The sequence below is a fragment of the Anabrus simplex genome, chromosome 1 (assembly GCF_040414725.1).
Source record: "Anabrus simplex isolate iqAnaSimp1 chromosome 1, ASM4041472v1, whole genome shotgun sequence".
Classification (NCBI taxonomy): Eukaryota; Metazoa; Arthropoda; class Insecta; order Orthoptera; family Tettigoniidae; genus Anabrus; species Anabrus simplex.
In genome coordinates, this window is record NC_090265.1 from 342,492,634 (window position 1) to 342,513,620 (window position 20,987).

Here is a 20,987-nt window from a genome sequence, read left to right on the forward strand (position 1 = left end):
ACTGCCATCCTGGCTGGTCTGCACTTTAGTCACCGTCTCTATCTGGATGTTCTTGTAGAATGAAACATGCCATTCCATTTATAATAATTCATTTTTACAGGAATTTTATGGTATAATATTCATGTTCGACAGATTGAAAAGTTTATAAGTTACATTAACTGAGTTAGCACTGATAAAGAGTGGCTTCATTCTTAACAAATAACTCCATTCAGTTGGATGAGAGCAGTGATATTACAAATATGGCTCAGCTTCTCACGTTTGTAAAATATGAGGGAGGAGGAGTTGTTTTGTGAACCATTACCAGGCTGAACTACTTCTCATGATATTTTGGAAAAGTTGGATTAGTTTATGAAGATGAACGGAATAGATCGGAAAAAATGTATCAATATTTGCTCCGATGGATCACATGCAACGATGGGCAAACAATGCAGAGTCTTAGCAAAAATTAAAGAATTTGCTCCATTTGTTCACTGTAGCATTCACCGTGATACTCTAGCCTCTAAGAAAATTAATTCAATTTGAAGACAGTACTAAATGAAGGAGTTGAACAACTTTATAAAATTGGGAGCAACTAATTTAAGGCTGTTTTCTATTTTCATACTGAGGTGTGATGGCATTCGCGGGGAAATGTTTTAAGTCAGCTCTTTGAACTTTGTTCAGAAATGTAAATGTTTCTCTCAGACTGTTCTTGAGATTTAAAGGACCGTTTCCTTGATACCACCGGGCATACTTGGCAGATATATTTTGTTTCCTGAATGGGCTAATAAGAGCCTTCAAGGTCTCTATACCTTGCTTTTCACACTACATGACAAAACAAAGGCCTTCAGGAAGAAAATGTATTTACTGTGAAGGAATTAAAATGTGGGAGTATCTTAGTTTCCATTCTTGCTTAGTTTCATGAGTGAAAATTATATGGTACAAGCATATCCTGAACTGATTAATTATATAATTGAATATTGTGAGAGACTAATACTAAATTTTGAAGATTATTTTCCAGAAAATTTAAAATCAGAATTCTGGGTCAGAGATACTCTTTTGGTTGAACACACCCTGCCACTATCTCCAACAACAGAGGAAAAAGATATTCAGCTATCCTGTGATGGGATTCTGGAGAACATTTTCAAGAGGATGAATTTTATAGAGTTTTGGTTGGCAAAGTGAAAGGAATATCCTCTGGATTTTGAGAAAGCTGTAAACTTTCTGATGGAGGTTAGCACAATTTACCTATGTGACAGTAAATTTTCTTCACTTATATACATAGAAAACAAATATAGAAAAAAATTAAGTAGTGGTGCATACTTGCAGCTAAAAGTAATTCTACACAGATGTATGCAGACAATTAGCGACTTCTGACAAAAGTGCTGTTTGAAAGAAAGCTTTTAAATGGAGACATTATGAAACGTGAATATCTGGTTTATTCCTGCAGCCAACGATCTGTTTTCGTGCTCCTTGTAAACTTTTTCGAGGGACATCCTAATCTGCATTAACTGGTTTCAATGATTGGAAGCGCGGAAATCAGCAGTTAACGGAACGTGAGAACGTGCTTGGTTAGGCAGGTCCACCTTTCACATTAACAAGTTAGTGTGTTTTATTTTAATGAACTCCTGCATTTAAAAAAAAGTTTCTGCACTGCTTCATTTAGAAAATAATTAATCACAGCAAGTTATAGTTTTTCCCCAAACAATTATATTATGTACACATTATTAATACATAATTAGAATGTTATTTTTTAATGCCAATAATAGAAGATAATCTAAGTGCTATTTTAGTATACTTGTATAAACACTAGTTACCTACTAATATTTGGTGATAAAAATAATGGTATTTTAAATTTTAACATTGAAAACCCCATAATATTAATGGGTGGTATGACAAAAATATGAATGTTGGTTTAGTGGTATGCCCAGGGCCAAATTGCCTCTGGGCCCAAATAATTTTGTACTCCCTTCCTTAAACTTGATAAGACAAAAATTACAATTACTATTATTTTTATATAATGAATAAAGTAATACAGTAGAATGCATCCAAGGTAAAATATCAAACATTATTATTATTAACAACAACAACAACAACAACAATAATAATAATAATAATAATAATAATAATAATAATAATAATAATAATAATAATAATAATAATAATAATTCCAACTGAGAGAGCAGGCAGCTGTCAACTCTGCACAGTACACTACCCCATCTTATAACATTAACATGTAGTCACGATGAGAGTGGAAATTCTCACGTTCCATTAACTGCTGATTTCCGCGCTTCCAATCATTGAAACCAGTTAATGCAGATTAGGATGTCCCTCCAAAAAGTTTACAAGGAGCACGAAACAGATTGTTGGCTGCAGGAATAAACCAGATATTCACGTTTCATAATGTCTCCCATTTAAAAGCTTTCTTTCAAACAGCACTTTTGTCAGAAGTCGCTAATTGTCTGCATACATCTGCGTAGAATTACAAAAATTGTTCACTCCACTTTTAGCTTAGTAGTCTCTAGTATTATTATTCGTAAGCAAAAAATAAGGGTAATCATTTGGTTTTAAGATGTCTTCTTTTGATACCGGTACTAGATCATATTCATGATTTTCACTTACATTTCCAACAGCAGACCAATGGAAACACAACTAAAACTGGGTGTACACTCATGAAAGTTTTTGGTACCTTCAGTTTTATTTTCATCATTGCATGAAAGACTACCCTGTCTTATAAACATTAACATGTAGTCACGATGAGAGTGGAAATTCTCATGTTCCTTTGAATAAGTTGCAACCTGAAGTCTTCTTGATACCAGTTCACAAAACCAAGGGAGCTGTGTTTCAACATTGTGGTGGTATTTATAATATTATTACCGACAGCTTTTACATAAACGGAAGAAAAATTCTGTTATTCATGTCGGTAGCTTTCGCTTTTGAATACTACGAAAGTGCGTGCATTCTAAAACCTTGTTTACAAACTATTACAGCTTTTCATTTTTGCCATCCTGGTCCCAGGCCCATAAGGCTCATGCGCAGATACAGCTCTAGGTACGCTAGTCTAAAATTTGGGGATCCCTCTTCTACATCCATTTCTTCTCAGTCCCCAACAAGCTTATTTCTGCTTGACAGTTCTTCAGGCTTGATGTGGGAAGTGTGGGGATAAAAGGAAATCCAGACACACACAAGAAAAGGGAAGAGAGAATAGGATATATATAGGGAGTAAAACACTGGTGTCACAAGACAAACTTAAAAGAAGTAGAGGAACCATTGGTTCAGTGTAAATAAAGGAAAGGAACATCATGTCAGGATATGGCCTGTACTTCTCTATATCCAAGATAGCACTTCTTTTCAAATTTCAGGTATTTGATGCTCTCTCCATTCATCATTTATAGCAGGTGGTTGGTTGATGATGTGCAGGCATAGTCTGTATTTACCTTTTCTTTTTTTTCTTAGCATAGGTGTCATCAGACCATGTACACGTTTACTTCCAACATTTTACATTTTTTTGAAATTTCTTTATGGTGGAAAATGCAAAATGTTTCCTTCACAGTGGTATTGTCATGATACCACACTTTGTAAGCACACTTCCTCGAGCTCCACGGTGGTATTCTACTTCTACTGGGTACTGTAACAAGTATGTGCTTCCCTCTATTGACCGATATGGAAATTATTTGAATAGTAGCGTTTCTTCCACCTCTAGCGAGATTATTCACATAAAGTGCATATGCTCTTACTTTGTTGTGACTTACACTACTGTGAACAGATTTTTACATTATTTTAACTAGTGATAATGTAATAATATATATAATGTTTACGGTACTTGCATGTATCTTTTGTAAATGGACTAGAGAGACGCAATGAGTATTACATTACTGAAACAAAATTTTCTTTTCATCATAGTGACGTCACATTTTAGGTGGTATTACTTCAATACCAGTATGCTTCGCACACCGTATAGTTTTACTGTGATCAAAAAATTACTTTCAGGCTTTCAGTTGCACAGTAGCATAGTTCATATCAGATTCAGAAGGTGAAATTGCAGAGCATCGTGGGTTCATAATAGTCATTCCAGAGTAGAATGTCCCCTTCTGGTGATCGATTACAATGCACATGTGGGGTGCATTGACAAATCAGACATGCTCAAAGCTCACTTCGAAGTGGATAGGAAAAGTAAACGGTAGAATACGTGGATTTTGTAGAAGTTTTTTAATTTGCCCATTGTAAATGCTTTCATCATATTTCATGAAAAAAATGAAAGTAAATCAACCAAACTCAAGAGCTTCCAGTTGTGTCTAGTGGATGGATTGCTTCCAATAAAGATCCATAAAGAAAAAGGTAAAATGAAACAAAGAATCAACAAGTTCAAACCTAAATTGACCCAGGGACTCAGGTTCACTAGCAGTCTACTTATGCCTGCGAGAGGTACATGGAAGCAATGTGCCAACTGCAGTTCAGCAACCTGACAACAGTGCTCCTGATGGTTGTGTCAAGCATGTGGTGTTGCCTTGTGCCTGAGAGAGAAAAACAATTGTTTCAAAGAGCTCTATAAAAAATAAACAGCTTCGGATAAAGGAAACCATCTATAAACAATTTGAAGTGAATTGAGTCAAACAGGTCTTGATGTCATAGTGGTATTGGGAGAATATTGCATTATTTTTTTTAGTTAAACAAGACTGCATTTTCATTTTTTCACTAAAACTGCAATTTCTGGTGTCTCTATCCAACCTTTTTTATTAAAAAAGATGTCTAATTAAAATATTGCAAAATTTTTGTGCATCAAAGGGTTAAGCAAGTTTTGTAGAATTCATCTAACATGTTCTTTGTTATAAAGTAATCAAAGTTTTGTTTTCCTCTTCCAAGTCTTGTATTTCGTGGCTCTGGGGAAGAGAATGTTGTTCTCTGTACTAATTCCCAGACATATGATGTGAAAGAGGCTGACACATCAAACTCTCTGTTGCTCCTGTCTGACTTTCGCTGGAGTTGCGAGGCTGATCTGGAAACCAAGGAACGGAATTTGCAAGAAAAAGAGGTAAGTGTCTTTAAATCAAATATAAATATAGTACATCAATCTGTATTACTTATAGTCCTCTCTAAGATTAACACCTATCAGTTGATGGCCACCTCCATTGGCATTAACAAATCTCATCAGCATCTTGCCTTTTAATAGTGGGTCACTACTTTTCTATTAGACAGTGTTTTAGTTGACCTCGTCAGGCTGTGTTACTTCTGTTCATCATGGAACAGCAAAAGAAAATAATCCTTAATAAAACTTGGAACAAACCCAAAGCCACCTGAATGCTAATCATTAGGCTTTGGATAATTATACACTTAAATATGCACTAAAAGTAAATTAGTTTTAAATTCAGTTTGTATATTCTAAAATAATAAAGGATACTATAAACAATAGGATTATTTTTTTTATTTATTTTTTTTACAACTTGCGCACCGACACAGATAGGTCTTACGGCGACGATGGGACAGGAAAGGGCTTGGAGTAGGAAGGAAGCGGCCGTGTCCTTAATTAAGGTCATCATGCTGTTTTCCTCCCACCATTCCTCAGCATCATCTTTTATTTTCTTTTGGGACATTCTGCTTGAATGCCATCTTATGGTCTTCTTTCTTCAGTTTCCACCATTTCATCCTGTTTACTCCCTGTTCCCACCATTACTATAGATCTGTGTTGCATAGCCATACTTTTCCCATTTATAAATTTGCAGTTTTTTGCTTCCTTGAGATGTTTACTCCTGCACGATACAGTCAGTCTGACTTATTCTGTCACTACTTTTATATGTTCTGAGTTGCTGTTCTCTCTTCTTAAAATAGATATTCAGTATAGTGGTATGGATATCATACACACAGAGGTGCCAACTGTTACGGATTATCCGTAATTATTACGGATTTCCCCTGCCGATTACGGCTTTATGGTCCAAGGGTAAATTGTTACGGAAGAGTGACATTATAAGGAAAATATAATTTCTACGGAAAAAATAAGAAAACAAGGAGAATTAAATCTTTTCGAGCATTGGTACTCGACCCTCTTCGTTTCAAATTTTGTGAGTTGGCAAAGATACTCATTCGATCGTCACTTCCTTTTGCTATCCGTGAGCGTCGTGAAATCCATTGGGAATGAATAACTCTACTCTCGTATTCACTAAAAGATGTCCTGTATTATTGCAGTATTAAGTGTACCTGACATTAACTCTCCCACAGAAAGAGTTGTCAGTGTTAATAGGAAAAACAGAATGAATTTAGGCCTACAATAATCACATCTACACTCGAATCGCTTATTGTTCTTAAGGTGAAAATGTCCTCACAGGGGGAAGAATGCTACGAGAAAAATCCCACACAAAAGCACCTGCTGCGTGGGGAAACAAGTTACAAAGAAGGGAAGGGCAAATAGGGTCTATTTATCCAGAAGGGATGAGTGTGCTTTCGATTTGACTCCAACATTTTTCGGCGGGTAGGGAGGGGGGGGGGGGCGGATTACGGAAAAGCCATTTCAGAGGTTGGCACCTCTGTACACAAATTGAAAAGATATATTGACCCATTGGTTTTCTTTTCTTCTATGCTTGTCCTGTGTTCCTAGTCTTTTACCACCTGTGCTCATTCATGTCATTGGAATACAATAATCTGTTCCTTATTATAAATATTACAAATGACAGTCACAGTAAGTTGTTATCAAGGAATAGAATAAGACAAAGATGAGCCTTTTTAGAAATGTTTGGTGTTATGTATGCAGAATTTGTATCTGAAACAAATGCCAAAAAGAGTTTTATTCATTAAAACTTCCTGTATCAATATTTATTACAAATATATATGGATGGATGGACGGATGGATGGATGGACGGACGGACGGACGGATCTTCTGCAGTAAATCCATTTGTTGAATTTTTTGTATTTAAAAATATTGTCTGTCTCATGTATGACCTTTGAAGCTCTGTGTGAGCTGGTAAAGTTTCAGAAGCATCATTATCTTCTTCTACTTCTCAGGTGTTAGGTGTATTTCACAAATACTTCGAACTGAGGCCCTGTAAACCCCGATTACAAAAACTTAGAGCAGTTTTAGAGGAGAGCATGTACCGAGGGAAAGAGTTTGAAGAGGAGCTTGAGAATCTGGGGGTGAAAACCTACACATTTCATCAACTCCTTGACACTGTTCAAGCCAGTGAAATGGAGCTACAGGAAGCATTACAAAAGGAAATGGTCTGCTGTGTGAAAGGTAAGCTGACTTAAATGGAGATCCACTTCAAATTTTCTCAGGTAATTGTGACTCGCTCATACAAATACTGCTGGAATATGATTTTGATCCAGTAAGCACATATTTTAATTGATTGATTTGAACTTGAGTTTTTCACTATGAAGTAGAAATACAGTCAAACCTCAATATCTCGAACCTCCATTACTTGGAATTTTCAGTATCTTGAAGTAACTTAAATTTCGCGTCCATTAGTCCTATTCTTCATGTGTATTTATTTCTTTATTACTCAAAATTTGGTTACACAAATCTCTTGATTTCTCGAAGCAAACATTTCCTCCCTTGAAGCAAAAAATACTCTGTAACTCGAATTTTGTGCATCGTTAACTGTGCAATATGGCATTTGTGGTTTGTGATGAACAGTTAACAAGCAAGGAAAGGTTTACAGTGACGTTGGGAGCTAATATGACGGGAACCAATAAACTAAAACATCTAACAATCAGGAAACTGGCGAAGCCTCGCTGTGTCTCGGGTGTGAATTAATTACCGGTCATGTACGAAAACAGCCACTCAAATCGTGGATGACGAGCTCCAGTTTACGAATCTCGGCTGCATGGTATTGACGAAAAGTTTCAACGTGAAGTGAGGAAAGGTTAACAATAACAAACAGAAGAAACTAAAGGATTTTTTCCGAAGGTGTTAACTGATATTTCTTGTTCCAGTACTGTATGTACTGTATCCTGTTTTCTAAAAAGTTACTATAATAAGCATTATAATTACAGTGATGCTGTAAAATAGTTTTATATTTTTAAATTGAGCCTGTAGATACGTATGATTCAGTTATGTGCTATACATGTTCAAAAATGGTATTCTCTATATCTCAAAATTTTGATAACTCAAAATAAAATTTAGCTCCCAGGGTGATTCGAGATATCGAGATTCCACTGTATTTTTTAACCTTTGTTTTAACTAATACTAGCTGATGTACCCGTGCTTCGCTATGGAATTCTACACTGTATAGTCTACGGAATTCTTGTAAGTAATGTACATGTTGTGAGTAAGATTGCATTAAATTGCAAAGCTCTTAACGTTACCCCAGAAATGTAACGGGCAGTCAGTGTACGTCTTTTTTCATATGAAGACTGGGTTAGGAATTTTCAGCGTAATGGCAGGCTCTCTTGCCTACTATCAGTCACAATGAAGTTGGGGAGTTTTCATTATGATGGTAGGCTCACTTATCTAGTGTCAGTCAGAATTGAGTTGGACATTTTTCATTTTAATGGCAGACGCTCGCTCTCAACCTGCCTTTTTAATTCCTCAGAAACACCGTCTTTGTGGTTTTTCCAGCTAAAGTCAATGAAGGTCATTACAATGGCGTCAGTAGGAAGGTCATGATTAAAAGCAATGCTACCATATAAATACTCGATCAAATGAAAAAGCGCACATTTTCTCATTTTTAACGAACAGTACTACACTGCCGATCCAACAGTCCAAAGTTCCAGAGCTTGAATTACCAGGCCGCAGACAGCCGTGAACACTCCTCTCTCATTATTTCGTAAAGTGTGCACAATGCTCATTACAATCAGTGCCTCAGCTTAGGGATCGAACTGCTGGAATACTATGATGAAACAGTGTGTAACATACCATTAGTTATCAGCAAATTTATGAACCAGAGGAATGCCAAGCTAAAGAAGAGAGTTATCTAACTCCCCATCTACTTCCCTCCAATATTCAAGCAGGAGGTTATACCAGGTACGCGGGAGTTAAGAGACTACAGAAGACACAAAGCACATCACAGCAAACAATGGTCAGTGTAATGTTATTGTTGACCAATTTTATGAGCTTTCGATATTGTAGGTCTTCACATTTAGTTTGCTTCCAACTCTATGATATTAGGGCATCAAATGTAAAGTGAGTCCTTCTTTCTTTCAAAATGTCAGACCCCTTCCTTTTTTCCTCTCCGATTAGTGTTATATAAGGGATGGTTGCCTAGTTGTACTTCCCCTTAAAACAATAATCACCATCACCACAGTAAAAGAGAATGAGACATAAATGACTGGAAATTGTATTCTCTATGACATGGCATGTAGTACTCTTCGATAGGACCAATAACATAGGTAATTAAAAATTAACATTTTAGGTGCCTCCCTCTAAACTACCATTTCTACCAGGGTGGATAGCATTATTTATATCGTAGACTGTAGTTCCTCATTTCCCGACTTCACATACCGATGTTCATTAAATTCTGTTTATTCATTTTTTTTCATGGCTCGGTGTTTATATGGACTTAGCAACAAAAATCCAAATTCATGAATATCTCTGTTATCATAGCCGGTACATTAAAACTGAATAAGACATAATTCATCAAAAATGTAATTCTAAATAACTTTAGTTATGTAGTATTTATCGATAGGACCACTAATAACATACATATTTGAGAATTTAATTTTAGGCATTCCCCTAAACTACCATTTCACTCAGCATGAATAAAAAATTTTATGTCCTAGATTGTAGCAACTTATTCCCCGACTTCACATACTGATTTTCTTTAAATTACCGGGCAAGTTGGCCGTGCGGTGAGGGGCGTGCAACTGTGATCTCGCATCTGGGAGATAGTGGGTTCGAATCCCACTGTCGGCAGCCCTGAAGATGGTTTTCCGTGGTTTCCCATTTTCACACCAGGCAATTAAGGCCACGGCTGCTTCCATCCCATTCCTAGGCCGTTCCTGTCCCATCGTCGCCATAAGACCTATCTGTGTCGATGCGACGTAAAGCAAATAGAAAAAAGAAATCTTTAAATTCCCTTCAGCCGTTTTCTCATGATACATACATACAGGCAGGCAGAAATTACAGAAAATTTAAAAGTGCATTTCCTGGTTACTGTGGTCACGACTGATACAGAAATACCATTCTTTTTAAATTCTGAGCAATGTACAGACAGAACTCTTTATTTTATATATATAGATGTGTGATTAAGGAGAGTAGATATCTATTGTCTGGCCAAAGTATCTTGCTTTGGTAATGGAGTAGACCATACAACCAGTGACTCCACGCCAAGTGCCGGCAGCAGGAAATATCTCAACCCCCTAAGGAGGCCAACAGCTTCGGGCAGATGAGTGCCCTTATTTGGAGTGGTGTTCCTCTCAGTGGAGGAAATGCCACTGGAATCTAACATGCAGCATCTGTTCTCTGGATTAGGAACAGCTTGCAAAAAGTGTCTGTTATCTAGTTAGGAGCAGCCTCATAAAATACCTGGCAGCAGGGATAAAATACTTTGTCAGGTTTTGTGACTAGTCAGTTGGTAAACATATTTGTTGCATCTCATGCACATGGCTGATGGGCATCTTGTTGCATAAACTGCTATGGCATCCCCCGCATTAAGCAACATGCATCATCTTTGCTCAAATGGTGCGAGAAATGGGTGAGGGCTACCCATACAAGGGTGGGGTGGGTTAAAGAAGTGATTCCAATCAACATTGGTACTCTTATGAGTGATATAGATGTTGATTCCCGTAGGGAACCTGAAATATTTGTCCTGAATGAGTAAATTTATAATACCAATATAAATGGTCCGTTATTGGGCTTAGCTCCCTCTGAAAAAGGAGGGACAAATTCTTTAGGATTTCCAAAAAATCCAGAGAAAGTGCAGCATGTGAACTAATTTAAAACTAGTGTGTTTTCTCAATAGACCTTTTGCCATTGGAGCTGCTTTATCTTTACATGCAATTACATTTTCCAAGTGCACAGTGACATATTTCCAATCTGTCACTATAGCTGATAAGCAACCAGCCTTACCGGTCACCCATCTTACACAGTGTAAATACTGAAATTTACGAACTGTCATCTCAGTTCTTGTAGCCTCTCTGCAACTGCTGGTAGAATTTGTAGAGCAAATTCAGTAATGAATCAAGTTCTTCAACAAAGTCCACTTTCTTTTACATAACTTAATACACGTAATTGAAGCTATGTGCTATGCATTGCACAGCAAATATATGTTTGACCTTTTGTCTAATGTTATGAATGAATCCATTGTGTGCACCAAGCAGAGAAGCAGCACCATCTGTTCAATGCCAACTACCTTTGAACCAGACAACCTTTCTGAAATGCTATGGTTTTCTAGTTCCTTTTCAAGTGTTTCCATGTACCCAGCTGCATTTCCACTTTCTAAAGGTGTGAGTGATAACATTTCTTTGATTTTGAAGTTCCTTACAAATCTTACGTAGAGAACTAGTTTGTCCACAGATCCACTGTCTGCTAATCCATCCAGCAGTGTATTAACACAGCTTGCATCTTTCAGTTCAGAAATTAACTCACTTCTTAGCACCATAGTTAGTTGATTAATAAATTCCTTATAATTAGTCCTATTGCCATACTCCTCACTCAGTTCTGTATTCCAGGAAAATCTGTGAATGGCTTATTATTCTTTGCAATGTGCAATATTGAAAATATTCTTCAAATTGTCAAACACATTAGAATCCATTTTCTTTACACACTGCCACACAGTTTCTGTGTTGTAAAGATTAGTTTTATTTCTTAAATGTTTCTAGTTTAAATGGCCCTGTAAAACCTGTTACTACTTTCTGAGACTTATCTGAAGAATTTGGGAACAAAACACAAGATTTACATTGAGCCATACCTATAGTTTCATCGAACTCTAGCCAAGGCAGTTTCTTACACCACTCTTCTTTGAATTTTCTTTTACCTGGTTGTAGACCTACTACAACTGCTACATTTTACAATTGCTACATGTCTCACTTTAGGTTTAACTTCATTTACAGGCTCTCTTGCTGAGGTACTGAAAATCTGTACACCTATGCTGATTATGGAAGAACCAGTCGTATTTTCTGCATCTTTGTTTCCTCACAGTACCTACTTAAAATGTATAGGTGTTGTGAAGAATTGTGGCAAATTAGTGTAGTTCGATTGGCCATCACACTCGGATTTCTTATTGCGTCTCATGTTCAAAGGCTTGCACAATGCTAATGCCCACACAAACACAAGATTTATGATTACAGGCCTAAGCCATGTATTTATTAAAACTTGAATAATAACAAAGGACATACGTAAAACCACTAAAATATTAACTCAGTACCACAGAATCATTGCACTTTTGACTACTTGTGACTATGAATTAATTTGTTCTCAATTCTTCCACCAAAGGCTCTGCTGCTATAACAGATAAGGGCCAACTGGTTTGTGCAAAGTCTCTCATTCATGGATATACATCAGTGGTCCTTTGCAGAGAAAAATATGTACAGTAGAAGTCCATTATAGCGAGAATTCATAACAGCAAAAAATTTACTCGCTATAGCGGATTGTTGTTATATCAAATTTTTTGTAAAAGTTGGGGAAAACACCCACACACATTAAAATAGATATGGAAGAACAATCCATTTGTTCAAAACTTGCGTTTTCACAGATTTCCATATTACGGCTTACTCGTAGGTTAGTTTTCTAAATCCAAGACAATGTGAACGTTTATGTTCAGTTTCATACTGAAAACTTCGAGCAGTATCACTCCAGTGGCTTCTGTGGCAAACGTTTCATTTTTCTTATTCAGTCACCTAACCTAACTTAACTTCATATGTATCAAGAAAACATATTTCAAACACCAGTAGAGTAATGATAACGTTACAATAGAGTAAATTATTGTATTATTAGTGTCCACCTTTTCAATACAAAATGTAAAGAGTTTAAATTACACAAATGATTAGGGACTAGTTTCAACCTAGTACTAGGTCATCGTCAGCCTAAAGCAAAATTAAAACACAAATACCGAAAGAAATTAAACAGTGTAAAAACACATAAGGTCTCGTAAAAGTACGTACCATGTGAGATATTGCAACATAAAAATAATTTAGAAGCCTCCACATTATTAATACAATATTTATTTACTATAATGCAGTAAATTCAGTACCAGTTTTGACCCCTATGGGGTCATCCTCAGCTGACACACATTAAATTGGTTTCAAAAACATCACATGTAAGACATTACACCTTCATACAACTGACCCAATTAAACCAAACATTAAAAAGTTGCTTATCAAAATAGAAAATGGATCTTTTTTCATTGGGTTAAAAAGTACTTGTTATGTGAGGCATATCACCTCATTGTGTCTAATCTAATGAACATAAAATGAAGTTTACACTTGTTTACACTAGTGTTTGTAAAATTGTTACATATTTACAGCATTTATCATCTTTAAAAATATGTATACATAAAAAGTTTTAGATGGTTCATGTTTGTGGGTTACTGTAGTCACGTCCTAGTTCGTGAACCATGGGCAACGGCTGAGTGGCCTAGTAAGTGGTCCTGAGAGTCGAGATACCAGTTGCTATGGAATGGGAGTGGGCATCTCGGACATATTCTGAGTCGTGGTCCTCCTTGTGCTCAGGCGGCTAGGACTATACAATTCACCGGTGGTCCATAACCCGTTAGAGGAGAGATCCTCACTTGGACTATGTGCAAGTAGGGCAGCATCCTGCTTCATGAATTTACCGAGCTCAGAACACTTTAAGCAAACCTCGGACCTATGGGAGTAATGGAGTCCCACTCCCATTTGACAGGCGAGGGACTCCTTGGAAACAAGGCGAACGAAATGGAATTCGATGGGGAGCTATCAATATTAATGGGGCTTATGGAAGAAAGAAGGTAGAACTGGCTGAGTCAGCAAAGAGGATGCATCTGGATGTGCTAGGAGTAAGTGATATTCGGGTAAGGGGAGATAATGAGGAAGAGAGAGGAGATTATAAAGTGTACTTGACGGGTGTTAGAAAGGGAAGGGCAGAGTCTGGGGTAGGGCTCTTTATCAGGAATACCATTGCACGCAACATAGTTTCTGTTAGGCACGTAAATGAGCGAATGATGTGGGTAGATCTGTCAGTGGGAAGAATTAGGACAAGAATTGTGTCCGTGTATTCACCATGTGAGGGTGCAGATGAGGATTAAGTTGACAAGTTTTATGAAGCATTGAGTGACATCGTGGTCAGGGTCAACAGCAAGGATAGAATAGTGCTAATGGGCGATTTCAATGCGAGAGTTGGGAATAGAACTGAAGGATACGAAAGGGTGATTGGTAAATGTGGGGAAGATATGGAAGCTAATGGGAATGGGAAGCGTTTGCTGGACTTCTGTGCTAGTATGGGTTTAGCTGTTACGAATACATTCTTCAAGCATAAGGCTATTCACCGCTACACATGGGAGGCTAGGGGTACCAGATCCATAATAGACTATATCTTAACAGACTTTGAATTCAGGAAATCTGTTAGGAATGTACAAGTTTTTCGCAGATTTTTCGATGATACAGACCACTATCTGATCTGTAGTGAACTAAGTATCTCTAGGCCTAGGGTAGAGAAAGTGAAATCTGTCTGCAAACGAATAAGGGTAGAAAATCTCCAGGACGAGGAAATTAGACGGAAGTCCATGGGTATGAAAGTGAATGGGTGGCATACAGGGATGCTGTAGTAGAAACAGCAAGGGAATGCCTAGGAACAACTGTGTGTAAAGATAGGAAAAGGCGAACATCTTGGTGGAATGATGAAGTGAGAGCAGCCTGTAAACGTAAAAAGAAGGCTTATCAGAAATGGCTCCAAACAAGGGGCGAGGCAGACAGGGATTTGTATGTAGATGAAAGAAACAGAGCGAAACAAATAGTTGTTGAATCCAAAAAGAAGTTATGGGAAGATTTTGGTAATAACCTGGAAAGGCTAGGTCAAGCAGCAGGGAAACCTTTCTGGACAGTAATAAAGAATCTTAGGAAGGGAGGGAAGAAGGAAATGAACAGTGTTTTGAGTAATTCAGGTAAACTCATAATGGATTCCAGGGAATCACTGGAGAGGTGGAGGGAATATTTTGAACATCTTCTCAATGTAAAAGGAAATCATAATGGTGATGTTGCAAACAGCCAATCTCATGGGGAGGAAGAAAATGATGTTGGTGAAATTATGTTTGAGGAAGTGGAAAGGATAGTAAATAAACTCCATTATCATAAGGCAGCAGAAATAGATGAAATTAGACCTGAAATGGTGAAGTATAGTGGGAAGGCAGGGATGAAATGGCTTCATAGAGTAGTAAAATTAGCGTGGAGTGTTGGTAAGGTACCTTCAGATTGGACAAAAGCAGTAATTGCACCTATCTATAAACAAGGGAACAGGAAGGATTGCAACAATTATCGAGGTATCTCATTGATTAGTATACCAGGCAAAGTATTCACTGGCATCTTGGAAGGGAGAGTGCGATCAGTCGTTGAGAGGAAGTTGGATGAAAACCAGTGTGGTTTCAGACCACAGAGAGGCTGTCAGGATCAGATTTTCAGTATGCGCCAGGTAATTGAAAAATGCTACGAGAGGAATAGGCAGTTGTGTTTATGTTTCGTAGATCTAGAGAAAGCATATGACAGGGTACCAAGGGAAAAGATGTTCGCCATACTGGGGGACTATGGAATTAAAAGTAGATTATTAAAATCAATCAAAGGCATTTATGTTGACAATTGGACTTCAGTGAGAATTGATGGTAGAATGAGTTCTTGGTTCAGGGTACTTACAGAAGTTAGACAAGGCTGTAATCTTTCACCTTTGCTGTTCGTAGTTTACATGGATCATCTGCTGAAAGGTATAAAATGGCAGGGAGGGAATCAGTTAGGTGGAAATGTAGTAAGCAGTTTGGCCTATGCTGACGACTTGGTCTTAATGGCAGACTGTGCCGAAAGCCTGCAGTCTAATATCTTGGAACTTGAAAATAGGTGCAATGAGTGTGGTATGAAAATTAGCCTCTCGAAGACTAAATTGATGTCAGTAGGTAAGAAATTCAACAGAATTGAATGTCAGATTGGTGATACAAAGCTAGAACAGGTCGATAATTTCAGTATTTAGGTTGTGTGTTCTCTCAGGATGGTAATATAGTAAGTGAGATTGAATCAAGGTGTCGTAAAGCTAATGCAGTAAGCTCGCAGTTGCGATCAACAGTATTCTGTAAGAAGGAGGTCAGCTCCCAGACGAAACTATCTTTACATCGGTCTGTTTTCAGACCAACTTTGCTTTACGGGAGCGAAAGCTGGGTGGACTCAGAATATCTTATTCATAAGTTAGAAGTAACAGACATGAAAGTAGCAAGAATGATTGTTGGTACAAACGGATGGGAACAATGGCAGGAGGGTACTCGGAATGAGGAGATAAAGGCTAATTTAGGAATGAACTCGATGGATGAAGCTGTACTCATAAACCGGCTTCGGTGGTGGGGTCATGTGAGGCGAATGGAGGAGGATAGGTTACCTAGGAGAATAATGGACTCTGTTATGGAGGGTAAGAGAAGCAGAGGGAGACCAAGACGACGATGGTTAGACTCGGTTTCTAACGATTTAAAGATAAGAGGTATAAAACTAAATGAGGCCATAACACTAGTTGCAAATCGAGGATTGTGGCGACGTTTAGTAAATTCTCAGAGGCTTGCAGACTGAACGCTGAAAGGCATAACAGTCTATAATGATAATGTATGTATGTATGTATGTATGTATGTATGTAAAAAGCTTTAGACCCGATGTAACAGGCCGGTTAAATGGATGAAATGGTAAAAACAAATAAAATGGGTCCAATTTTTGTTCTAATTTGTACTGTTTGTTATTACTGCATTGTACTTGTAAAATGGTAAGTACACAGTGTATATATGCTGAAGTTGAGGCTTGTAATTGTTTTTCATTCGTTCCGATTTTCCTTGACTACTGCTAGTATCCAGGTGATGAAGTTATCTTGATATACAGATGTTGTTGTGAAGAATTGCGTGTGCCATTATTGAGTTAAATAGTGCCTATTATGAACTAAATTTTATTTGATATGCTGTACATCTTGAAGTAAGGTTTAAATTGTCGTGTTAGCCAATGTACATTTGTTCTGGTGATAGCGTGAGGGCTTCTTTTATGTTGTAGAATATGATATGTTGAGTATTGGCACTGTGTATGCTGCACGGCTGCATGTCGAGATCTATTTTCTATTTCTATTCTATTTTAATAAGCAACTTTTTAATGTTTGGTTTAATTGGGTCAGTTGTATGAAGGTGTAATGTCTTACATGTGATGTTTTTGAAACAAATTTAATGTGTGTCAGCTGAGGATGACCCATAGGGGTCGAAACCGGTACTGAATTTACTGCATTATAGTAAATAAATATTGTATTGATAAGGTGGAGGCTTCTAAATTATTTTTATGTTGTAGTAGCAATCAATACGGAAATGAAACTAATAGATTATGATGTGAGATATTGTGCAGCACTATGTTAAAAAATAACTCTATGAAAGAGATTCATAAAAAGTCCAGTGCACATTAAAAAGATGTTATAGGTAGGAATCCTTGAGTTGCTGGATAAGGAGATTATGGAATATGCTGGCTCCTTTAAGATGCTGGTATCCAATTGATTCCTAAGCCTCCACGCGCTACAATTACCTTCCTTCAAGTTCCAAAAAACTGAAGAGCCTTTCCAGCATCCATGTGTTTTTACGTCTATGAATATCTTAAAAATCAACGTAACTTCATCTCAGTTGTTCTTCGATTATACAGCAGTACATTTAAGAAGCCAGCATATGTTGAATTCCTTGACCCACAACTGAAAAATTTCCATACCTAACAACTTTTTAATGCTATACGGCGCACTGGACTTTATTCGTAAATAAACGACGTAATTTCGGCTCAGTGGTTCTTCAGTTGGATACCAGCATCTTAAAGGAGCCAACATATTCTAATTTCCTTAACCAGCAACTCAAGGATCCCTATCTATAACATCTTTTTAATGTGCACTGGACTTTTTATGAATCTCTTTCATAGAGTAACATAGTGCTGCACCATATCTCACATGGTATGTACTTTTACGAGACCTTATGTGTCTTTACATTGTTAAATTTCTTTGGTATTTGTGTTTTAATTTTGCTTTAGGCTGACGATGACCTAGTACTAGGTCGAAACTAGTCCCTAATCATTTATGTAATTTAAACTCTTTACATTTTGTATTGAAAAGGTGGACCCTAATAATACATTAATTTACTCTATTGTAATCACAGTTCAATATGCATCTATCATTATGAAACTTATTTCTTACCGAGCTCGATAGCTGCAGTCGCTTAATTGCGGCCAGTATCCAGTATTCGGGAGATCGTGGGTTCGAACCCCACTGTCGGCAGCCCTGAAGATGGTTTTCCGTGGTTTCCCATTTTCACACCAGGCAAATGCTGGGGCTGTACCTTAATTAAGGCCACGGCCGCTTCCTTCCCACTCCTAGCCCTTCCCTGTCCCATCGTCGCCATAAGACGTATCTGTGTCGGTGCGACGTAAAGCAAATAACAAAAAAAAAACTTATTTCATTTAATGATAACGTTTTCACTATAAATTACTCAGGAATAGCCTTTCCGAAATTTAACCAGACGTGAGAAAATACAGTGAAACCTCGTAGTGTGTTCCTCGTTAAGACGATTTCTCGCTTAGCACGTCGTAAATTCGAAGTCCCCATTCATATCGTATTAAAACTATTTAAACATACCTTACTTATCGCGTCACAAATTTTCATTATTATGACTCAGTACGATCACGTTTTTCCCAGCCCTGAAATTGTTCTTTGTCATCCTTTGTTAAAGGATCGTGATTTCCAACACAGATTAAAGCCCTCGCCACAGGAGCCAGGTTGGGGAAAGTTAAGCGAAAATGGGAAATGGCCTTGAATTCCAGAAATTTACAGAGTAAATTATAGCTTCAAGAAGTAAGCCATTAGCCTTAGGAAAGTTCAGTTTTGCTTTCTGGTTTTCATTGGCATTGCTGAATAATCCAGGAAGCCTGCTTGTTTTTGTATTTCGCATTCCATTCTGAAGTTAGAAATCTATTGTGTTGAGTGACACAGTGAAGGGTAGCGAATATTTATCGCGTGATGGACTATGTAAGGATTAGGGACATAATTGTATGGAGTTGACTAGTGTGGTGCATATTTGTCTTGTGATAGCCCCGTTATAGATACTGAAAAAGTCTTAAAATCGCTTACTAATGAGGACAAAATCCATGAAGTGGACAGGCATCTTTCAACTGTGGCGCTTATGTTAAAACTCGCACCTTCGAGTTTTGACTCTAGTCGATCGAAGTGTTGCGCATTCAAGATGACGTTCAAAGCAAGACCAACTACGTTATTATCAGACCTGAATATGTATATATATATCAATACGTGACAAAATGGCTGCACCATTGGGCCACATGTAGACTGTGTGTGGAGCCATGTTTACATTCAGTTTGGTTTATACCCCCGCTCACATGTGTGGTTGGTTGAGGATATCTTGCTACTGGAATTCGCGATTTAATTTTCCACCGAATATTGTTGTGTATTAAATAGTGTTGCAGTGTCCTTTTATTGGTTCTTCTCTTGGTTATCTAGATATTTTTAATGTGTTAATGATGTTTTTAGTATTTAGACGTTATTTCAGTAAGTAGTGTGAAAGTGACTTACAGATTTTACCTCATTCATCTGTGAAGTTCAGAAAAAATTCGTTAAACCATTCACTGTAATAGTGAAGGAAGATTATGTGTTATTTGTGAAGGGAGATGGTCATTTATTAACGTTCCATCAGTGAGTTTTAAACTTTCAAGTTCATTTGCAGTTCAAGTATTTCACAGAAATGTGTGTTTGCCTACAGAGTATTTTAGGTTTCTATTGGAATCTGATGCTTGTGAAGATATGAAATATGACAGATGTATGTAGTTTGACATTTGGTAAGTCATCTCACAAGTTATTCTGATGATAGTATTGGTCTCACTGATAAACTTGCTCTTTTGATGAACATTTTGGAAAAATGCACTTGAGTTAGACTGTGAGTTTAATGGCAGAGAGAACTAGTAAAATAAAATTTGTCTTGGAACAATTAGAGCTCTCTATAACTAATCAAATAAGATACTCTCCAAAACTACTAATATGGGCTGCGACATTCTCTTATCATACCAAACGTTGATAAGACATTTGCTGTTTTAAGTGAAGTGGTCAATGTTGATGTTGGTACAGAGTCAGTCTGTAAATTTACAACTACTGAGGCCAAATTTTTAGACCACCGAGCGAGTTGGCCATGCAGTTAGAGGCACGCAGCTGTGAGCTTGCATCCGGGTGATAGTGGGTTCGAATCCCACTGTCGGCAGCCCTGAAGATAGTTTTCCGTGGTTTCCCATTTTCACACCAGGCAAATGCTGGGTCTGTACCTTAAGTAAGGCCACGGCCGCTTCCTTCCAACTCCTAGGCCTTTCCTATCCCATCGTCGCCATACTATCTGTGTCGGTGCAGCGTAAAGCCAGTAGCAAAAAAAAAATTTTCAGACCTTAGAGAGTTGTTTCATTCTGAGATAAAATTGTTGCTAAAAATGGCTCCAAATTTATCTAACAATAATAGAGACAGAATGTATCATTAGCAGTAAAGTCTTTGATCATAAGAATGTTGCTGGTTTGTAATTGCTTAAAAGTCAAGGTGTGAATGTTTCTGATGGCACAATCCAGTTTCTAAAATTAATTTAAAAGTGGTAGTCAGTCTGGAATGTACAACATCCCATGAAAGGTACATATACCAGAAATGAAGATACTAGGCCAATTACTCATCCTGATGACATGGACCTTTCATTCCTTACATGTTTAAAAACATACATAGACTTATGGCACATAAACAGGAGAAAGATTGACAAGTGAAATATACACTGCTTTGACATACTTACTACAGTGATAGAATTGTGTAAATATATTTTCAATAAGTACCACTGGTCTTATGTGCTTACTGCCAAATTGCAGATCGTTTAGAAGGAAGATTTGGTGGC

General features: G+C 37.4%; 1 protein-coding gene across 4 annotated transcripts in view; it reads left to right on the plus strand.

Annotated features, from left to right (window-relative positions):
• The window catches only part of LOC136865960 (sister chromatid cohesion protein DCC1), a 154,041-nt gene that overhangs the window by 9,012 nt on the left and 124,042 nt on the right, over positions 1-20,987 (plus strand). For all 4 annotated transcript variants that reach the window (XM_068224957.1, XM_068224956.1, XM_068224955.1 and 1 more), the window contains exons 3-4: positions 4,840-5,008; positions 6,970-7,198. In XM_068224957.1, coding sequence (XP_068081058.1) covers positions 4,840-5,008; positions 6,970-7,198 — 398 coding nt within the window. The remainder of the gene's footprint in view (positions 1-4,839; positions 5,009-6,969; positions 7,199-20,987) is intronic.